The sequence below is a fragment of the Pinus tabuliformis genome, chromosome 6 (genome assembly GCF_031772625.1).
Source record: "Pinus tabuliformis cultivar Carrire ecotype Pingquan chromosome 6, CPIR1, whole genome shotgun sequence".
In the NCBI taxonomy this organism is placed as follows: domain Eukaryota; kingdom Viridiplantae; phylum Streptophyta; class Pinopsida; order Pinales; family Pinaceae; genus Pinus; species Pinus tabuliformis.
In genome coordinates this window covers 609,959,572-609,982,138 of record NC_142292.1, presented here as the reverse complement: position 1 = coordinate 609,982,138, position 22,567 = coordinate 609,959,572, and the positions used below count along the sequence as shown (strand labels likewise).

The window sequence follows — 22,567 nt, the reverse complement described above, 5'->3', positions numbered from 1 at the left end:
TATACTATAGGTAAGATAGGAAAATCATGGAAATAAATAGCATTGATGACAGTGTATACAAATAGGTATTGTTTTCACAAGAGTTTTTTTCATTCCTCAAATTGTGCTTGGGCTAGAAAACAGAGTTTCGATGTAAATGTAGATGAGAACCTTCCTTTCTGAGAGCAAACCCGGATATTAAAGATATGAGTAAGAGGAAAACAGTTGCATATAGTCTAACAGTGAAGCAGGCAATAAAACATTGACCCCCAGCCCCTGCAAGGCCTTTACAACAGTAATATTTGAATGCTTAAATGACTTGCACCTCCCATTTGTTCTGGGCCATTGAAAACACTATTGTTATATTGAAAAAAATGACTTTAATGCTACTTCACATTACTCACTCAAGGTTTATAAATTATCTATAAGATCTCTGCAATTACCCAGGTATGTTTTACATAAATTGCAAATTTATTAAAAACACTGTGCAATGGGCTTTACATTGTTAATATGTAGTGTAAAATCCAAAAATTGCAAATTTATTATACAAACTGTGCAATGGGCTTTACATTGTTAATATGTAGTGTAATTTATTATACAAACTGTGCATTGGGCTTTACATTGTTAATATGTAGTGTAGAATCGAGAATAGGCAAATTACCTTGCCTCATTAGTGGAAGTCCACAAGGAGTGATAAAATTTTGCTCTATTGTACTTAGTATCTGAAACAGAAAAACCAACCAAAAGAAAAGAGTGTATACATACATGAATCATATCCTCTTCCTGAGAGAAACTAAGGCAGCAATAACCTCAGTACGTGATAGCAATAAGCTCTTTGGCATCCTTTATTAGGAGGTATCCTTTGACAAATAATTTCATACCTACTTCTTTTCGCCAGAAGTGAAAAAAATAATTGACAAAATTGACCTCAAGCATACTTGCATTGAAGCTTCTAGATTGTGGATCAAAGCTGAAATCTAAATACAGTCCCAAACCCCTGAAAGCATGAAACCAAGCACTGAAAAACCCCAAGAAGACCTGCACACCAATGAAACTGTGTGCACGAATCAAGCTGCCCATGAAGCAGAACAAAATGCCAGTCCTGCACCAACCTCCAGCATGATCTATAAAATCTACAATCCCTTAAAAGATGCTCCAAGGATTTTAAACGATGAAAAAAGGGGCACAAACTATCTGACTACTTCCTTTTGGCATGGTGAACTTTGGAGGGCAGCCCTTGAACTACCAACGGAACAAAGACCCACACCTTGTAGCTCAAATGGAGAGACCATACACTGTGACTGATAGATCAATCGAGAATCCAGGTTGAATACCTCATACCATATAAGGGAACAATCTCTAAAAAAAGGCCATTTTGCCCTTTAACCCACTTGGTAGGTCAAGTCAGGCCTAGACATCCTGCCTGTATATGTGAAAGCTATCCACCAAGATGCCAATTGACTGACGATGGTCTGAAACCTCTGAAAGCATCAATGATGGAGCTAATCAATGGGTCTATTCGAGTTTGCTTTCAACGATGAAGCCAATCAATGGGTCTCTATTCGAGGCTATGGCCTAATAGGTATAAAAAGCAAAGTATGGATAACACTCCCTACTAAATATTGTGTCAAAGATATAGCAAATATGATGCAACAGCTAGACCAATCTAAAAATGGTCTCAAGCCAGAGTGAATGGGTCACAAACTCTACCTGAACAATGGCATGCGGAATTGTTTTATTTCTCTTGATCATGCAGAAGCATATGGGTCTCTACACTCTATATCTTGGCATAGTTTGTCTCAAAGGCAAGGCCCTCACACCTCAAACCCATAAAGAACAGTGGAGAACAATGTGACCTCAAGTTGCAAATCCACAGAAGGGAAGTTTCCATCCGTATGTTGAGAGTAGACCAGTGATAGTAACACACTGCACTAAAGAACTTCAGACGAGATTTTCTCTCCAAAGAAGTCCAAAGAACCAAAAGAATATATTATAACACCCTATAGGTGTATAAAAACATAGTGCTATGATTAGCAAAGCATAGTGCCCTGGTTAGAGTTAGAACATGAAACTATTGTTCATCAGTAAAAATCTATCATCGAGAATTGTAAGGCAATCCTGATTGAATCTTTAGCCTACTAAACTGTCTGCTTCTTGATAATGAAGGAAGCCGAGATTCTGAACCCCCGTTGTCGAAGAGGTAATGTCAGGAAACCACAGAGCTAGCCCAGTGTTGACCACTCTGACATCCATAAGTCATATGGTACTTTCTTTTTCTGGTTTTGCTTTCTATTTGCCTTGGTACAATCATTATTCTAGTAGTTGTAGTCAGCCTGGTGCAGTAGTAGGAGGAAGTACTAGTAGTTTCAGTGCTAGTACAATATCAAGGGGTCAGTAGAGTGGTGGTAGTTCATACCCAAGTGTGGCTTCAAACATGATTTCTTTATCCTACTAAACTGTATGCTTCTAAGATCGCCCTTGATTCGTTTATACCGGGGGTGACATACCATAGTGAGGAGCTTGGCATAGAGAATACCGAGGTCCGATTTTGCGGGCCCAAGATATGAACCGCAGATAAGGGTTCCTTTAGATTAAGTGCTACGGTACTGGATGTAACACTATATGGTGCACTGAAATGGTTCTATCGCAGGCTCAGCGGAAGTGTCTCTTTTAACTAAAGGCGCAAGTGGAAGCGCAACTGATAAAGTGAGCATGGTCAGAAGCTACTCTTATAGAGGTTGCAACTGACTTCAGCAATGGACACAGATGCAATTCCAAGTTGGTTAAGTGTTCGTTGGTTCATGGATGCGTTGGGCACTCTGTCCCTAAATGCTATCTGCTGCCATGCATTTCAAAGATTACCACAGAAAGGAATCCCTCTTGGGTTACCCGAGACAATTAGCACAGAAAGGAATCCCTCTTGGGTTGCTCGAGACAATTAGCACAGAAAGGAATCCCTCTTGGGTTGTCCATGGACAGTCAATATCAAGGGTAAGTTTTGGATATTAATCTTTAAGTGGTTGAGATTTAATCCAGATATGGCTGTATCAATAAAGCAAATGAAATGAATGAAAGAGTGCATCCTAAGTAAGAGGAATTCAAATTAAGTGCACAGTGAACTACCATGATGCTGCAAATAACAACTTAGTCAATACAGCCAAGAGATTCAAGGAGCTAGAACAAAACATAATTGTACCAGGTAACATATTAGAGTAACTTGAATAAAAGCACAGAGGACTAGCCAATTACCGAGATGGTTTTCCAATTCCACTTGCATCTTCCAGATTGTGAGATTTATTTATGTAGGGGGAGCTCTGATACCAACGTAACACTCTACGTTGACTTAAAGTGTTCAAATCAGTCTTGTTAGAACATAGATACCAACTCTGCAAACAATGGAAAAACAATATTTATGAAAACTGGGATTGGGAACATAGAACACAAGATAATCTATGCCATTGCATTTTACTTCAGCAAAAAGACTTCAAGTAGCAACAACAAGAGCTGAGGAAATGCTAGTGTGCTTAGGGAGACTCCCCCTTAGGTGAGCTTTCGTTAAAATGGGACTTCTTATATAAAAATTCCAGAAATTCAAAACACGAGTAGAAAGGAATCGATTATTATTAGGCCGATAGGCCTTCCTTTGAAAGAAACTTTCGTCGTCCTTTTGTTTCTGAGACTGACACCTGGCGTCCACATTCAGCGGGAAATTGTTCAATCATTTCTGTTATGGTCTTCATCCTTTAGGCGGAATGGTCGGCATTTTTGTTATCGGTGCCTAGCGGGGGTCGATATCCCTCGCTTCTGCTATCAATCGCGCCTGTCCCTCGCTTCTGCTATCATTCTCGCCTCTCTATCGCCGGAAATTGCTGTATGTGTCTCGTCAAGGTCAAGAAGAGTCCCAAGCCCGTGGCATCTTGCGCCATGCCTACGCTTCTTGGTAATTTATTGCTTTCGCCCTTTTCCCTTTGGTTTCCTCCAATCCTCAAGCTGTTAAATGCTGCCAGAGGATATGAACTTGAAGGATGCTAATTTTGGGGTTTAACTGTCAGGCATGAAGATAAACACTGATACTCTGATGGCGATAAAGGCAAAGGAAATTTATTGCTTTCGCCCTTTTCCCTTTGGTTTCCTCCAATCCCCAAGCTGTTAAATTCCTTGAGAGCCCACATATGCCTGGCCATTGCAATTTATATATTGATATCCACCGGAAGGAAGTCTTAGAGAGTGGATATCAGCCATCGGAGGGAAAATGGCGAACCAGTATTCCACCAAAAACTCTTTCGAAAGCCTGGTTGTGAGCACCATGATGAGTCGGCTAAATATGCGCAGCCCTTTTTTGGACACCAATACCTTCCTATCCAACTCGTATGATCGTATCATCGCGGACGAGAGCAAGAGCCCATTGGAGAGAGAGGAGGCGAAGCTGGAGAAGAATATCGTTCAGATTATATCTAGCGGGGACACTGATAAACTGAAGGCGAACTTCGGCCAGGCCGTCACCATTGGCGAGCACCAGGTTTGCGTGGGGTTCCACGAGGACCCAGAGCCCAGCTACCATCTCTGGGAATGGCACGGTCACATCATGCTCTATGATGAGGAGAAGGGCTACACGGCAGAGTATATCTACGGGAATTTCTTCGAGAAGGCAACTGAGTTTAAGCGTAGAGCAGCTAAACCCCAGGAGAAGAAAGACAAGGAGAACGAGGCCTCCGGTGGAACTGTGGACTTAGGAGGGCTTATTGATACCGTCAACGAGATGAACGCTCGAATTTTGTGCAGAAATATGAGCGCCGGGTCCTTCAAGTGAAGCTGCACGGTGGTTAATCACCGGGGTTTTTGGGCTTAGGGTTTATGCGAACTTACTGGTAAGAAGCCCCCCCTTTAAAACAAAAAAATTATGTGCATTGGTTGGTTCTGGTAAGTCGGCTAATGCTTTATTACTTTGGGAAAAGTATTTTCTATAATAACTGGTGGGTGGTAGTTGCAATATGAAGTCCTGAATTATTTTTGAGATAATTGCAGCATTTAAAGGGGATTTGTGCTTGTAAATCAGAAATGTCATGTGCTTGGGTTTGTTTCAGATGTGGAAATTATTCAGTTTTTTCTGATGGTCCCAAACAGGTCTTCAGTGTTTCCATGCCCTGTGCATGTTGTTGTTGGACACGGCAATTGCATCCAATTCTGCAAAAAATGTTGTTCTTTGTGAAATATAAAGGACCTTTTATTTGTGTGAAATCCAGGTATTGTAACCGCTGCTCTGATAAAATTTAAATATATTGTTTTGAAATTGCATGGTTAGTGGTCTGGATGCTATAATATGTATTCACTGTACCAAACTCTGTAGCTATGCTCTCATAAGCAGAGAGCAGCTGAAAGATTTCCATAAATTACATATTAGATAGGGCTTTTGGCATGCTTCTTCTATTAAGAGAAGATTATGGACAATAATTCATTTATTATCTCCATTGTAGTTTCTTTATGCTGCTTCTTTTAAAAATAATTGGAACCTGTATTGTCTTAATCAAGATGTATTATTCCTTATTAAATTTGTTATTGCATATAGATAAGGGAGGTGCTCTAGGCCCAGATCTTATTTTGCTATTGCACGTAGAGAAAGGAGGTAATCTAGGCCTGTCTGGTGATAATGTGATGGTATTTTAATAAAATGAAGAATAGAACCATATCTTGGCAGGGATTAATTATTTATTTTACTTGTCATATTTGAATAACAATAAACTACTCTAAGCCAGTCTGGGGATGATGTGATGGTATTTTAATAAGATGAATTACAGAGCCATATCAGGGATGAATTAGTTATTTTCCTTCATATTTAAATAATAATAAACTAACATAGATCCTGTTAAACAGGGCTGTATATTTGAATAACAATCAAGGTGTATATTTAAATAACAATTGTAAATAAACTAGCATAGATCAATGTTAGCCCGGCAGGATATATTGTGTTATTAGTTGTTGAGAGGTAGGAATCTCAAGTTTTTGATCCTTAATAAATTGTGTATTATTTGTTGAGAGGTATGCATTTCAAGTTTTTTATCCTTAATAAATTAATTTAACATTGATTTATTGGTTAGTTTTCTCTCAAGGATTAAAAAAGCCTGGTTCAATATAAAATAGTATATGCTAAAATTCAATTTGAGATGGTTCAGCATAAAATTTTATATACAAAAATTCAATTCGAGATTTTTCCATTGAGCTTTAGGTGTAGTTTACTTTGCAGTTTTACAATGTAAAACTATTTTTTTGGGTGGGTATTTTCTAATATAAAGTTGATTCCAGAGGGAGTTCTTGACGTTTGTTGTTTATTTATGTAATAACAATTATATCTGTCTCTGTTTGTGTTGAATTGAGAAAATATCCTTCTCTGAGCTACGAGAAATATCTGGACTTGAGTTACGAACTTACCTTCTAAATCCAGGATGCAAAATTTCACTGATGAACTCGTATTTTATCTTGGAAGGTTTGATGGCTTATACCGTTAGTTTGGTTGAAACATATAAATAGCCCATTGTCCATGCATTGTGTGGTGATCTGACAAATAAAAGAATTTGTCATTTTGTTTCTTAGCTATAGCAATGATCTGATGCAATAAAACTTTGATTTAGAAGTCATTTTTCCAGATTCAAATAGAAGTGTTCATCTTTTATTTATTTAGTAGTGTATATATTAATGGGAAGGACTATCCTGTGTACATGGTTATGGTCATATGTACCATATTTATTTTCCAATTACTCACTTTCCATGAGATGCATCTGATAATAAGTTGGTACCAACTTTAGTGCCATGTCAGCTGAGCTGTGGTCTCACTGTAAAAATGTGGGAGTTTACTATTGCTGGCCCAAGTTGGGCTCCCAGGAAAAATAAGAGAATTCTCAGCCATATACCCGGAAGTGCAGTTCTGATATGAATAGATTTTAGCAGCAGATTGGGGAAATCAGTCCCTGACTTGGCCAAAAAATAAGGGGTGTTATGGTAAGGAGAAAAGAAAAATTTAACCCTGCAATCATATCATCTAAATTTAATTTAAAGCACTAGCCTGACAATGGTATCATAACAGAATAGAAATCATGATCAGGTCACATCTGGTTTCTAGCATTATTTTCCTTCCAAAATTTAACTCACTTCTTTTGTGGACCCCAAGGTTCATCATTCAAATTCACAAAGCTACTTTGAATCTACTGAGGGTTAAAATGGAACTATTTTGTATTTTTGTGTGTGCCTGTGTAATTGAAGCTGAACATAATTGCAAGGGTCATCTTTATTCTTCCCTGGAATTCACTACAGGTGCTGCGCTTTCTGTTATATGTAATAGGATGTTTCCCTGAAAGGTTTCCCATGCTGAATAGGATTTATGTTGTGCACAAATGCAAATTTAAGGTTCCACACATCAAAATTTAATGCACTCCAAGTGCTATGTTTTTTCTGATTTTGATGCCAGCTGACTTATCTTAGGTTTTATGTGTGCAATGCAATTCTAGGGTTCTGTACATTGCAGTTTATGCTCCACGTGCTTTGCAATTTCCGTGCCTCCCAGAATATTACATTCTCGATTCTCTGCACTCCGACCTTGTTGCCCCGGACACCCATTAACGACAGCAACAACGACAACCGAAGAAGAAAAGTATTATGAAGTTGAGGTTGAAAATGCAGAGGACGAATCAGATTCTGATGTTGGGGGAGATAAAGACAACCAGCAAGTAAAGGGCAAGGGATTGAGGTGGGCTGATGTAGACGACAATGGATTGGATAAGGCGCAAAAAAGGCTCATAGAAGCTCTGCCTCCAAAGTTGTCTGGAAGGAGCAAGGCCTTGATGAAACATATAATTTGTTTATCAGAAGAGGATGATCCATCTGAATTAATCATGAAGTGGGTGAGAATAATGAAGCCCAAAAGAGTAGATTGGCTTGCAGTCCTCAAACAGATGGAGGAACAGAACCTCAACCATCCCCTCTTCTTCAAGGTCAGTGGCTTTTCAATTATTATAGATGTGCTTCTTAAATATAGATGGACTGAGTAAATTATTAACCAAGTTGATCTGTATGACATTTTCTTTTCAGTCCACTAATGCTTTTACTGCTCTGCAATTTATGCCATATGCCATACGAAGCTTCTTGGCAGTGTTATCAGGCTCTGCCATATGCCATACGAAGCTTCTTGGCAGTGTTATCAGGCTCTTCCCAGTCCAAGTGGAGTCGCGAGTTTGACTATGTTTTAAGAGGAAACAGAGTCTAATCAGCTGAATCTGAATCAATCCCGACTTATTCTTTAAAGTTTAACTCATAAATATCACCCAAACTCACTGTTACCACTCAAATTATCACCTAGGAGGAAAAGTCCTAACCTCAATGGGACAGCCTAGACGCATAATAGTGATGGGACAGCCTAGACGCATAATAGGCAAGCCACTCACTGTCACCTTGATGGCCTTGCCCGACCAAGGAGACTGCCTATCCCAGGGGGAATCCGCATGATCAATTTAAACTTAGATTGCTGGGAGAGAAATTGGAAAATACTAGCATGAATTGACTATTCTTATGCTTAACTCAATCAAATCGATTCATTCGTCAAAGATGTGAGAATACACAAAATTCATATACTCGTTAAAATTCTAAGCTTCCAAGAGCAGGCATCAATATGTTCTAAGGCTAACTGTATCAGACAATCAGGCTACCGCAGGCACTCCATGCATTTGTTCATCTGATCGAAAATCACGGCCTCTTCCTCTTCCACGACCTACAATCCCATCTGTGCCATAGACAATGGGGCCCATATTATATAATCAGTTGCTCAGTCCAATCACATTGAACCCAAGGGTACTTTTTGGCAAATGACATTCACTAGCCAATTGGATAAGCGGTTCTCTGCTTGAGATTTCTAAGTACCAAAATTACTTCGTTGCACCCTCCTTTGGTTAGACACAGGTGGAACCCAAAAGGCTCTAAAGATTAGAAGTCTAGATGGAGGGCGTCTAAACATGAGAAGGTCTAGATGGAGGCCAACTATTTGCGAGGAAGAGAGGTGGGCAGCCCCAGGCCTTAAGAACATAGTCGTGGGCCTTTTTTTTATAAGGAATCTCCCCATTTTTTGAGTTGAGTGGGGTCGCAGGCCTTTAGGAGAACATGGGCTGGGCTTCTCTTTTTAACATTAGCTCCCATTTTTTTTGATTAGAACGAGGTCGTAGATCTTAACAAGTCTGCATGGTAGATGGAATACCTGCCCACTCTGGGATAGAATGTAGCCGAGAAATAACTGGGAAAGGTAGGGATACCAGCCCTCAATGTCAGTTAATTTTGCAAAGAATAACCAAATCAATAATGAAATTCATTTCATTTTTATGTTGAGAATACAAAATCTGGTATCAATTCTTTGCAAAGAATAACCAAATCAATAACGAAGTTCATTTTTATGTTGAGAATATGAAATCTAGTGTCAAATCTAGTGTAAAAAAAATTACGTTATAGATCACAATTCAATGAAATTTATCATTAAAAACTACAATCTGTATGTCTTAAGTGTTTCTACAAAATACATGATTAAGGTAGCTGAACAAGTACATGGAACAATCTTGTTTCTTATACAATGACAAAGGATTTTAAGTTTGGCTTCAATCCCACAAGTTGCATTTGTCTAAAAAGCTTCAGGAATTTTAGAACGTATCCATTCTAAGCATATCCAGTAATCAACGTATCCATTCTGAGCATATCCAGCAATCATGGTTGTCCAAAAAGCCACACTATGTTCCGACATTGCCTGAAAGAGTTTCAGAGCTTCACCAACAAGCCCACTCTGTGCATATCCAGCAAGCATGGTCGTCCAAGATACCATACTTCTTACAGACATTTTTTCAAGCACTTACGTGCTCTTTTTAATACTCCCACATTTTAAATACATGTCTACATAGGCACTCCCCACAAAATCATCACAAACAAACCCACCCCTAATTACTTCTTTATGGATCTCCATGCCCTGTTCTAGAGCTACCAAGTTGGCCCATGTCGGAAGGACACTCCTCACCTCTGCAACCGACATTTGCTAGAAAATCTCAAGAGCCTCAACATTGTGCCCATTCTGCGCATACCCAACAATCATTGTCGTCCATGAAATCACATTGAGCTCAGGCATTTCTTGAAAGAGCTCTACGTCCAACATATACCCTGCAATGATGCAATTCTAGGATACCCTCTTTCGTTTGGTATTTTGTCAAACAGATGGCAGACATCCTCTATACTTCCATATATTGCATATGAATGTACAAGAGCAATATCCACGACATCAGACTGAAAACCCCTAGTGATTATCACTTCATGCATGGCCTTGAGGGCTCCCTGATTTGGACAAACCTGAACACAACACTCGAAAAGGTGAACTGATTGGGTTGGACGTTGGTTCTTCGCTGCATTTGGGAAAAAATTATTAATGCTTCTTCAATGAACCCATGCTTTGTGTATCCTGAAATCATGGAAAACATTATTAATGGTTCTTTAGCGAACACATGCTTTATGTATCCTGAAGTCATGGCAGTCCATGAGAAGGCATCTCATGTAGCCGTAAGGCCGAAAACTCTGCGAGCGTCATGGAGACTCCTGCATCTAGCATACATATTGATAAGTGTATTCGATATATCTCTTGGATTAACTTTCCATCAGACAATGTTTTTGCTTTCATCTTGATGCAGGCCTGCAAGAGATAAACATATGTGCATGCGTCATGGCCTTGCCACCAGTCGCTGGCTGACCAGCATGCCAACAGCCACATGCTAATAGTGACACATACATGCAGAGGCACATGGCAGCAATACGCCATGGTGAAAATAGCAACAATACACCATCATGTTGCAAAGCATGCCAAAGTAGTTCACGTAAAATGCTATGTTTTAATGCTAGCCTTAAAACTAGCATTAATCAACCTCACCCATTGAATTTTGATTTATGTCGTGATCTATGTCCCAAGTTTACGTCCAAATATAAGGATCACAGCAATAAGACTCCAAACTTTATGAACAGAGTTGTCAATTTTCGATAGGCCAAAAAAATTATTTAACAGTACATGAATCAAAAATACTTTATATTAAGCTTATTGTTTTGGTTGAAACTAATGCTAGTGGGAGCAATATCGATCGCTATATACCATGCCATGGGCAGGTATAATAAGAACATAGGGTTGGGCTTGAGCTCTTAATCTTCTTTATTGCTATGTTACCAACCAGCTCTGTTGAAAAAAACAGAGTTTTCAGGGTTCTCCTGGGTGAAACCCAGCTGGGCTCTGCTGCTGACCTTAGTTAACTAGGTCACGAGTCTGACTCTCTGCTGACAACTTAAACTTGCCATTATTAAGTCATCTCTGTGAGCACTTGTGGGTTGGAACCTGATTGGTGAGCGCATTTCACAAAAATTAAGCAAAACACACCTTTTTATCTGATGCCCCTCCAGTGGACTTGCGGTCGAAAATTTGATGAGGGATTATAGTCCCAGCCCAAAACTAATTGCTATTTTTTTAAACAGAGTGTGCTGAGGGTTTTGGGGGTTGCTGAATCGATCCTTTGCCTAAGAAGATTGGAAAATGAAAATTTTACTAATTGTTTGCTGGAAAAGTGAAGTTTGCTGCTTGTTTTGGATAATGCATATCAAGCTTCATCGGTGAGTACCTCATGAGTTATACCCTGCTAGACAAGTCAAAATTACACGCAGATGGACATATGCCTTTAAATATGTGACAATGGATTAAATAATGTGTCCTCTTTAGTTGGTGGTCTGCACTCATTAAAGCTATATTCTTCTCTTCTGGAAACTTTCCAGTTTTGTCACTCAACATTCTCGTAGATGTTTTCTTCCAAATTGTAGGATATAATTTCAGATGTAATTTCCAGCATTATTTCTCAGTGTGCCCATAAATCAACACTGCAATGATTGCAGTGATTCCTGGTGTTGTCTTTTGAGTCACTGAGCAGTGGTGAAAGTCCTATTTCTGTTCGTTTGCTTAGGAGATTTTTGATGTTAGGTACCTTTCCTTGGTTTTCCATTTCCCCACTGCTGGTTTTCTGTTCTTGTACTCAATAAATAGAGCCTTCTTACCAGCATCATTAAGGTTCTTTACTTCAAATGGGGTAAATTCCTTTCTGATGTAGCCATGTAGTTCTCCTCAATTTTTTATCAACGTTTGAGGAACTTCTACTTTGAGATTTAGCAAGCTTGCTGATTTCTTATATTCAGTGGTGTAGTCCTGAACAATTTTTCTTGTGTTTGTGAAAATATCACAATTAAATGGATCTTCTTGATATCCAATATCGTAGAACTGATCCTTCAACAGCATTTTGAATGTCTCCCATGATACTATCGAGGGTCTCCTTTGCTGCTTCAAAGATTGCATATAGCTGTCTCACCTTAAAGCATGGTGGAAGATAACGAGGAAGTCCTCAAATTCAGAAGGTTTCAGGCTGTTTAACCTTAGTATGCTCTTGATGAGAATTTCCTTCTTTCTTGAAATTTACTGAGCATTCCTCTTTCTTTGTCATTCGATGGGTCATCATTTTTGTTAACATACCAATATTTGTTTTTAACCGACTAAGGATGATCTTTTGTTCTTCTCTTTCTTCTTGGTATTGTTTGTCAATATGAAAGACCAAATACACAATGCATGGGAGATGTAAAATATGATCTTTATATCAAATGGGGCCATTGCATACAATGAGGCAGATCTCCTTTTATATTACTGGTTATTTGTTGTACAACTAATTTCCCTAATCACGTTATTTACAAGTGAATTTGAATTAATCTTACCAAAATTTTTAGTTCCTTGAAGTTTATCTATTATGTTATCAATGCATGGCAATGGATATCAGTTTTTAAGGGTATGGATCAACAATCGTCAACACTTTTAACTGCTTTGAAGTTTTGCTTTGCTCTGTTGGATCAGGTGACACACTTTTAACCGTTGATTTGAAGTGTGACTGCTTTTTCCAAATATCAGTTGAGTTGACTGCTTGTCCAATAAAAAAAATTTAAAATAAAATTAAAATAATTTAAAATAAAAATTTCTAGAAAACATTGGCTTAAATCAAGCCATATGGAAAAAATCTAAAGAAAATAATAAGCTTTCAGCAATTTATAGATTGCTATATACCTAGCATACTTAGCAGTGGGCAGGTATAATAACAAGAAAGAGGCTAGGTACTTTTTTCACTCATTTGATAAAAAAATCTCACCACTCCTTATTTTTGTTCTAGCAGTTAATGTTGTATTAACTAACTGTTTATTAAAAAAATCAACAATAGAAATCAAATAGAAAGCGGTATGGTTCAATGCCTAAACAATGGATATCAAGCTCTACAACATCTTACTTAGATTTTCGATAAACAAATTGCACAATGAAAAGGATGCCAACTTTGATGGTTATTGCACATCCACCATAGAACGTGTCTTGACTCCTTATGTTCTCGTTTCTTCGGTCAAAGTCCAATATAAGTGTTTAAACATATAACGAAACTTCTCTTGCAAAGTATTTACAGTAGTTGAATTTAATGTGATTGTACATTTTTTTGCATATAAAATATTTTTGAATTTGATTGATAAAAACGATGTCAATTATTTAACATTTTTTTCGTCAAATTTTAAAATAGTTTCGAAATCTAATTAAAATAAAAATAACCAGTATAAAATAACTTAGATTTTTTTTTTCTATTTGTTTACTACAACGAGTCTTTTAATATTTTCCTGTGCTTGAAATTGTACTATTGTAACAATATTTGCACTGGAGCTTATCATGAAAGAGACAAGGTGGTTGCAAATTACATATCAATTCCCAACATTGAGCGAGATGTATGCACTATATGGCAGAGTAATAAAAGCTATGACACACCTGTACATATGGAGTGGCTTTATTTAGAGTTGGCTCCTGATAGCGAAGAAATTCTTTCAAAGTTGGTGCTGGTCTTTAATGTTCATGTTGATACTCTTCTTTCTCCTTAGTTTTTTTCAAATGTTCAATGGTGTATAATGTAATTAGGTAAATGTTTAATAATATTGATGGTGTACAATGTAATTAGGTCAATGTTTAATAATATTAATGGATTAGGTAAATGTTTAATAATATTAATGGTGTAAAATGTAATTAATTTAATTACATTTTTTTCATTATTTTTGGGTGAAATGTTTGATATATTATATTATAATTTTGGTTACTTAAAATAAAATAAAAATAACATTATTAAAATAAAAATTATAAGTTATTATTTATTTTATCAATTTTTGTTGGGTAGTTAAGGTAAATTTGAAATAAAAATAAAAATAACCCTATATTAAAATAAAAAGTTATTATTTTTTTAATTAATTTTTATTGGGTAGTTATGGTAAATTTGACTTGGTCAAGTTAGTTTTTGAGTTCTGAGTTTATGAGAACCCATGGTATTGTCCATGGGATTTAAATCCCTTTTTAGTAGATAAAGAGTTAAAATGGATCTAGATTGGTATTAATGATAGACAGTTTAACAAATTGTTTAAATTAAATGCTTTTTAACTAAATAAATTATATATAAGAGAGCCTTCTAAGTTATGTAAGTTTGAGCCTTTTAATTGAATTGTGTATAAATGTTAATATCTTTAAAATCATGTAAGTTTGAGCCTTTTAATTGAATTGTGTATAAATGTTAATATCTTTAAAATTTTGAAATTTCAATAGTGATTTTAGTAAACTTTTTTAAAAATAATAAAATCTTAATATTTAATAAAAATAATGAAATTAATATAAGTGAGACAAAATTATCATTAAATCTAAAAAAAATAGATTTAAAATTTAATATAAATGATATATTTAATTATCAATTATTTAACAAGTATAATTTATCAATATATTTTAAATTAAAAGAAATATAAAGTTGAATTATAAATGATTTAATAACTTTTTATATTAATACAATGTGAATTTCAGCTATTTAAATCATTTAATATATTAGCCTAAATCATTTATCAATTATTGAGAGGGGTCAAATTTTTTGAAGTGAAAACCTCTTTTTTTAGTGCAAAACTTGAAGAAATGTTTGCATGCCAAAAAATTTGATCCCTCTTAGCATTTAATAAATTCAGAATTAATATGGATCTACACTGGTTCTAATTAGTGTACCATGTCATTGCTACTCAACAAGTATTTAATCTTATTTATAAATTAACATAACATTTATTATTAGGCTTACCAATCTAGTTCCAAAATGACAATGGTATGTTTACAACATTTGATTGAGTGATTACACTTGTGACTCAATAACAAGGTAATATTCAACTATGAAAGACATAATTCCACTAGGAGGGTATGCTACCATTTGGTTCACTTTCCATATACTTCATGATAATTGTTCTTTTTTTGCAAGGTGTTGGTTCTCATTATTACTTTGATTATAAACAACATAGATAATAAATCATAACACTGGTTCAACATATACCATTCATGAATTTTAAGGTTAGCATTGAATATAGTAGTAATACATAAGCATACTCTTGTATGCTCCTCATAGTACAATGGTATTTCCCTTAAATTAAATCTTGTGATTATGTTGGAGTCCTCAACAATAACTACATCCCTTTGCACAATGCCCTTGAGGAACTTGACTCCTTGATACATTGTTAGTGCTTTCACTTGTTATTAGTTGCTTGTCCCTATCTCCAAGAAAATTTTAATTTATAGGGACCTCTTCCACTTAGCAAAGCACAAAGCAAGGTCTTGATCTCCATTGAATCCATTCCCTCTAGTTCCATAGTGTTGGCATAAAGAATTTTAGCTACTGGCTGCTCTTTGGGTATCCCTAAAATTCGTATACCTTGGCTCATTACAGTGATGAATCAGACAAGTGTATAATGTGATTTCAATGACACCTTATCTCATTTGTAGTGAACATTTCTACCAGCTCCATGCAGAGGACCCTCTTTTCAATATGTTTTCAATTCTATGTTTTGAAATTTTTTTAATTAGAAATGTAAAATCATAAATTTAATTAATTATATGTTTTAAATTTTATTTTTAAATTAAAAATATAAAATCATAAATTTAAATGGTTCAAATTACATTATAATGCACTTAATATTTATAATATGGGTAGTCCTTTCCAAATTTATACTTTCCATTATATATTAAATATTATCCATTAAAATGAAAATAAATATCTACAAATTTTAATAATAATAAAGAATTTGACATGTTAATATTTTTTTATTAGTAATTTTAAAATTATAAATTACAATTTTTGAAATTATATTACATTTTTCATGTATTATTGTATATAATATTTATAAAATTAAATAAAATAACCATATATTTAATAAAAATTTTATTATTATCAATTTTATGGTTTGAAATTTTTCCAAAATAAAAATATAAAATTATAATTTTAAATGGTTCAAATTTCATTGTAATTCACTTGATATTTATAATATTTATGGGCTTTTCCAAGTTTATGTTTTCTACTTTATATTACATATTATTGATTAAGATAAAAACAAATATCTACAGATTTAAATAATTGCATGGAGAGACTTTAGTCCAACATGAATGATTACATGGGAGATTTTAGCCCAAAGTGAATGAGATGTTCTAAGGTTATGTAATGTTATTTAAACTTGTTAATTTAGTTAAATTACATAAATATAATATAAAATAAAATAAAATAAGAATTATAATTATTAATAATTAAACCATTTTAGATTCATCTTAACTCTAGATTTAGATAGCCTACAAAGGGATCAAATTTCTCAAGGTACAAGCTTTTCCTTTAGATCCATCTTAAGAGTTTGTTCTATTTGCATGGTTTGGGAAATATTACAAAGACCCAAGATTTCACATGAGTGAGAGAGACAATTTACTTGATGTGGTTTATAAACATGTATATGCATCTCCTAGATGGGGAGGAGCATGTGGAGGGATATGGAGGTGAGTATGAGATTGTTTTGTGTGAGAAATCCATCACAAATTGTTAGATTTCTCACTCTACAATGTTTCTATGTGCTTGAGTTTGTGCTAAAAGGAAATCTAACACATGTTAGATTTTCTTTTACATTGCAATGTTCTTAATCTAGAACACATTAGACTTATTTAGTCCTAAAATGTTGTTATGTTCTTGTATTTGTGCTAGAAGGAAATATAGCATGTGTTAGATTTATTTCAAATTTAAATATGCTTGTGTTTGTGTTGAAAAAAAATTTAACACAAGCTAGATTTCTTATACTCTACAATGTTGTTGTTGGCAACGTGTATGTATTTGTGGTAGACATAAATTTAGTACTTGTTAGATTTCTCACTCTACAATGTTTCTATGTGCTGGAGTTTGTGCTAAAAGGAAATCTAACACATGTTATATTTTATTTTATATTGTAATGTTGTTAATCTAGCACACATTAGACCTATTTAGTACTACAATGTTGTTATGTTCTTGTGTTTGTGCTCGAAGAAAATATAGCATGTGTTAGATTTATTTTAAATTTAAATGTGCTTGTGTTTGGGTTGGAAGAAAATTTAACACAAGCTAGATTTCTTATACTCTACAATGTTGTTGTTGGCAGCGTGCTTGTATTTGTGGTAGACATAAATCTAGCACTTGCTAGATTTCTCACTCTACAATGTTTCTATGTGCTCGAGTTTGTGCTAAAAGGAAATCTAACACATGTTAGATTTTCTTTTACATTACAATGTTGTTAATATAGCACACATTAGACTTATTTAGTCCTAAAATGTTGTTATGTTCTTGTGTTTGTGCTAGAAGGAAATATAATATGTGTTAAATTTCTTTCAAATTTAAATTTGCTTGGGTTTGTGTTGGAAGAAAATTTAACACAAGCGAGATTTCTTATACTCTACAATGTTGTTGTTGGCAACGTGCTTGTATTTGTGGTAGACAAAAATCTAGCACTTCCTAGATTTCTCAACCTACAATGTTTCTATGTGCTTGAATTTGCGCTAAAAGGAAATCTAACACATGTTAGATTTTCTTTTACATTGCAATGTTGTTAAACTAGCACAAATTAGACTTATTTAGTCCTAAAATGTTGTTATGTTCTTGTGTTTGTGCTAGAAGGAAATATAGCATGTGTTAGATTTCTTTCAAATTTAAATGTGCTTGTTTTTGTGTTGGAAGAAAATTTAACACGAGTTAGATTTCTTATACTCTATAATGTTGTTGTTGGCAATATGTTGTATTTGTGGTAGACATAAATCTAGCACTTGCTAGAATTCTCAATCTACAATGTTTCTATGTGCTTGACTTTGAGCTAAAAGGAAATCTAACACATGTTAGATTTTCTTTTACATTGTAGTGTTGTTATATTTGTGGTAGACATAAATCTAGCACTTGCTAGAATTCTCAATCTACAATGTTTCTATGTGCTTGACTTTGAGCTAAAAGGAAATCTAACACATGTTAGATTTTCTTTTACATTGTAGTGTTGTTAATCTAGCACACATTAGACTTATTTAGTACTACAATGTTGTTATATTCTTGTGTTTGTGCTAGAAGGAAATATAACATGTGTTAGATTTCTTTCAAATTTAAATGTGCTTGTGTTTGTGTTGGAAGAAAATTAACACAATCTAGAATTCTTATACTGTACAATGTTGTTTTTAGCAACGTCCTTGTATTGGTGGTAGACATAAATCTAGCAGTTGCTAGATTTCTCACTCTTGAATGTTTCTATGTGCTTGAGTTTGTGCTAAAAGGAAATCTAACACATGTTAGATTTTCTTTTACATTGCAATGTTGTTAATCTAGCACACATTAGACTTATTTAGTCCTAAAATGTTGTTATGTTCTTGTGTTTGTGCTAGAAGGAAATATAACATGTGTTATATTTCTTTCAAATTTAATTTTGCTTGTGTTTGTGTGGGAAGAAAATTTAACACAAGCCAGATTTCTTATACTCTACAATGTTGTTATTGGCAACGTGCTTGTATTTGTGGTAGACATAAATCTAGCACTTCCTAGATTTCTCACTCTACAATGTTTCTATGTGGTTGAGTTTGCACTAAAAGTAAATCTAACACATGTTAGATTTTCTTTTACATTGCAATGTTGTTAATCTAGTACACATTAGACTTATTTAATCCTAAAATGTTGTTATGTTGTGTTTGTGTTAGAAGGAAATATAGCATGTGTTAGATTTCTTTCAAATTTAAATGTGCTTGTGTTTCTGTTGAAAGAAAATTTAACACAACCTAGATTTCTTATACTCTACAATGTTGTTGTTGGCAACGTGCTTGTATTTGTGGTAGACATAAATCTAACACTTCCTAGATTTCTCACTCTACAATGTTTCTATGTGCTCGAGTTTGCGCTAAAAGGAAATCTAACACATGTTAGATTTTATTTTAAATTGCAATGTTGTTAATCTAGCACACATTAAACTTATTTAGTCCTACAATGTTGTTATGTTCTTGTGTTTGTGCTCAAAGGAAATATAACACGTGTTAAATTTCTTTCAAATTAAAATGTGCTTGTGTTCATGTTGGAAGAAAATTTAACACAATCTAGAATTCTTATACTCTACAATGTTGTTGTTGGCAACATGCTTGTATTTGTGGTAGACATAAATCTAGCACTTGATAGACTTCTCACTCTACAATGTTTCTATGTGCTCAAGTTTGAGCTAAAAGGAAATCTAACACATGTTAGATTTTATTTTACGTTGGAATGTTGTGAATGCTTACATGTTTCTGTTTAGGCTAAAAGGAAATCTAGCTTGTGCTAGATTTTTTTTTGTCGTGTAATGTTGCCATTGGAAATTTTTATATGTTTGTGTTATAAGTAAATGTAACACAGACTAAATTTTTTTCACCCTACAATGTTGTTATGTGATTATGTTTCCATTAGAAGGAAATATAGTATGCATTATATTTCTTTCACCTTGTAATGTTGTTATTTGCAACGTTCTTGTGTTTTTTATAGGAGGAAATCTTTGTACACTATCCCATTCTTAGACTACATATTCCATATGAAGGGCCTTCTAATCATTTTGGGGTTTAACATTTTTTATATTATAACAACAGTCTATGTAGGCATGGACTAAAACCTCATAGTCTCTAAAAGGCAAGGTCAAATGTCCCAAGAAATATTATTATTACAGTGTTTTTATTGACATTGTGTTTATGTTTTTGCTAGAAGGAAATTTAGCATCCACTAGATTTGCTTTACAATACAATGTTGTTGTTGGCAATCTTCTTGTATGCAATAGAATATAGTCTAGCATGGGTTACATTTCCTTTGCCTTGCAATATTTTTAATGACAATGTGTTTGTGTTTGTGGTAGAAGGAAATCTAGCTTGTGCTATATTTATTTTGTTTTGCAATGTTTTTCTTGGAAATATGAATGTGTTCGTACTAAAAATAATTCTAGCACGTGCTATATTTATTTCACCTTACAATGTTTTTTTTGACAATATCCATGCGTTTGTAATATAAATAAATCTAGGATGCGAATATTTCTTTTGCTTTTTAAGATTCTTGTTGGCAATATGCTTTTGTTCGTGTTAGAAGTAATTATATCACATTTTATATTTCTTTCACCTTGCAAAGTTGCTATGTGTTTTTCTTTGTGCTAGACGAAGATCTAGAAGAAAATCTAACGATTGCCATAGTTAATGTTCTTTCATTGTGTTTTGCTTTTATTTTTTCTAAAGCAAACTAAGAATGTACATGACTAGAAGAGATAAATTTTGTGTACATATGATGTTGTAGTTTCTACAATTGTTTTTATTTATTCACAATGTAATGTCTTTTGGAAATGTTCTTATGCTCGTGCTAGAAGGAAACCTAGTAGATGTTTGCTTTCCTATATTCACGATTAAAAGAACATAATAAATTATTTGGGGTGCCCTTTTTCTAACCTTGATTAGCTATTATTGTGAGTTCTACACTTGTTATTGTTCTTGTTCATTTTGTTACACATATAATGATGTGAGTAGTTATAATATTTATAAATTCATATTTTCATCAATAATTTGAAACTATGATAACAATTTTTTACTTTATTTTCAGATACCATGGACTATGAAGCTAGCGAGAATTCAAAGGAAAAAGGAAGTTCAAGAAACACGACACCAAATTTTTTAAATGGTATGACAATTTTAGTTTATACTTTGTTACAATCGTTAGACATTGTGTTAATAACTTGTTGTTGATTAATAAAACCTATGGAAATAGCCTTAGGAGTGGGGTTTTAATGAGGACAACCCATACTAACATGGGTATTTTTTTTTCCAAGAAATTTTAACTATGTGATAACTTTTAGTGTCATATACTAAACTTGCATAACATATGTACTCATTTATTATTGTGCGTGTAAATGGAAATCGTGTATTATAAGGTTGTTTAATACTATTTGTTATTTCATGTCTTCCATAATATTTTTCTTTCTAGAAACCATGGAAATTGCTAGGCATGAAATTTGAAGTAAAGTAGCAAAGAGAAAAAGAAAAACAAATGATATACAAATGATGTCCCCTTCAACTGATATGGTGGTTTTATATTTTATGTACTCTTTTAGAAATGGTTGGATTAGGTGGTTTCTTTTCTTAGCAATTTTACCCACGTGATAACTTTTGGTGTCATATAGTAAAACTTGCATAGCATATGTACTCATTTATTATTGTCCATGTAAATGGAAATCATGTATGATAAGGTTGTTTAATAATATTTGGTATTTCATGTATTCCATAATATTTTTCTAGAAACTGCAGAATCTGGTGTGCTTGAAATTCAAAGTAAAGTAGTCAAGAAGAAACAAAAAAAAGTGATATACAAACATTGCTTCCTTCAACTCGTATGGTGGTTTTATATTTTATGTACACTCTCTTAGAAATGGTTAGATTAGGTGGTTTTTTAGTATTTATAAGAACATTATGTGACAATATTTGAAATTATATTTTCATTTTGATTAATGCAAATATTTTTTTTGTTGTTATTTGCAGAATTGGTTGGCCCAAAAGCAAATGAAATGTTACAACCATCACTTAAGAAAAAGAAAAGTTATTCAACTGAAAAGGTAGTATTAATAACACCTTCTACTTCTACTTTTGAAATGATTAAAAAATACAATACATATAATGAGTTTGTGCAAGATTGGTACATCCAAATAGAAGCTCCGATGAATATGTTTCATGATATGTATCTATTTGGATCAATAGATGGAAACGAACCAAAGATATTAGGAATAATAATTAATTGCTATGCTTACAATGAAAATGACATTGACTTTCAAGTGGAAATGATTAAAGAAAATGAGGTAAAATTAATTTCATGTCAAGTGGAGTATACAAATTTTAAACCAGATTTGATTGAAGCTTCAAGTATTGATTCAACAAATACGATAAAGATTTCAATGTTCAAGTTGGATAACTTTGAGAGCTTCTCTAAATCTGGACTAAATAGTTGTGCAGATCTTTTAAAATGCATCGCCACTGTTATGAGATATCGCTATGTAAGAAGTAAAAAAACATCATCTGTACTTCTTCATTTACAACAAAAAGGTAAATTTCTTGATAAAATTGATTCTCAATTACTTGCTTTGAGAAGAGTATATTTATTTGATTTGGAGGAGA

At 34.1% G+C, this 22,567-nt stretch overlaps 1 protein-coding gene and 1 long non-coding RNA gene across 2 annotated transcripts; both read left to right on the top strand.

The window, feature by feature from the left end:
• The first annotated feature begins 3,772 nt into the window (after nt 1-3,772).
• On the top strand, nt 3,773-5,404 carry LOC149260047 (uncharacterized). The gene has a single exon (XM_089378617.1). It carries the CDS (start codon nt 4,232-4,234, stop codon nt 4,787-4,789), a length of 558 nt encoding a protein of 185 aa, XP_089234743.1. The 5' UTR covers nt 3,773-4,231; the 3' UTR covers nt 4,790-5,404.
• A 2,068-nt stretch (nt 5,405-7,472) lies between these two features.
• LOC149260046 (uncharacterized) lies at nt 7,473-22,109 on the top strand. Its single transcript, XR_016247930.1, has 3 exons — nt 7,473-7,961; nt 21,006-21,083; nt 21,938-22,109. It is a non-coding gene; the product is annotated as an uncharacterized LOC149260046 (long non-coding RNA).
• The last annotated feature ends 458 nt before the right edge of the window (nt 22,110-22,567 follow it).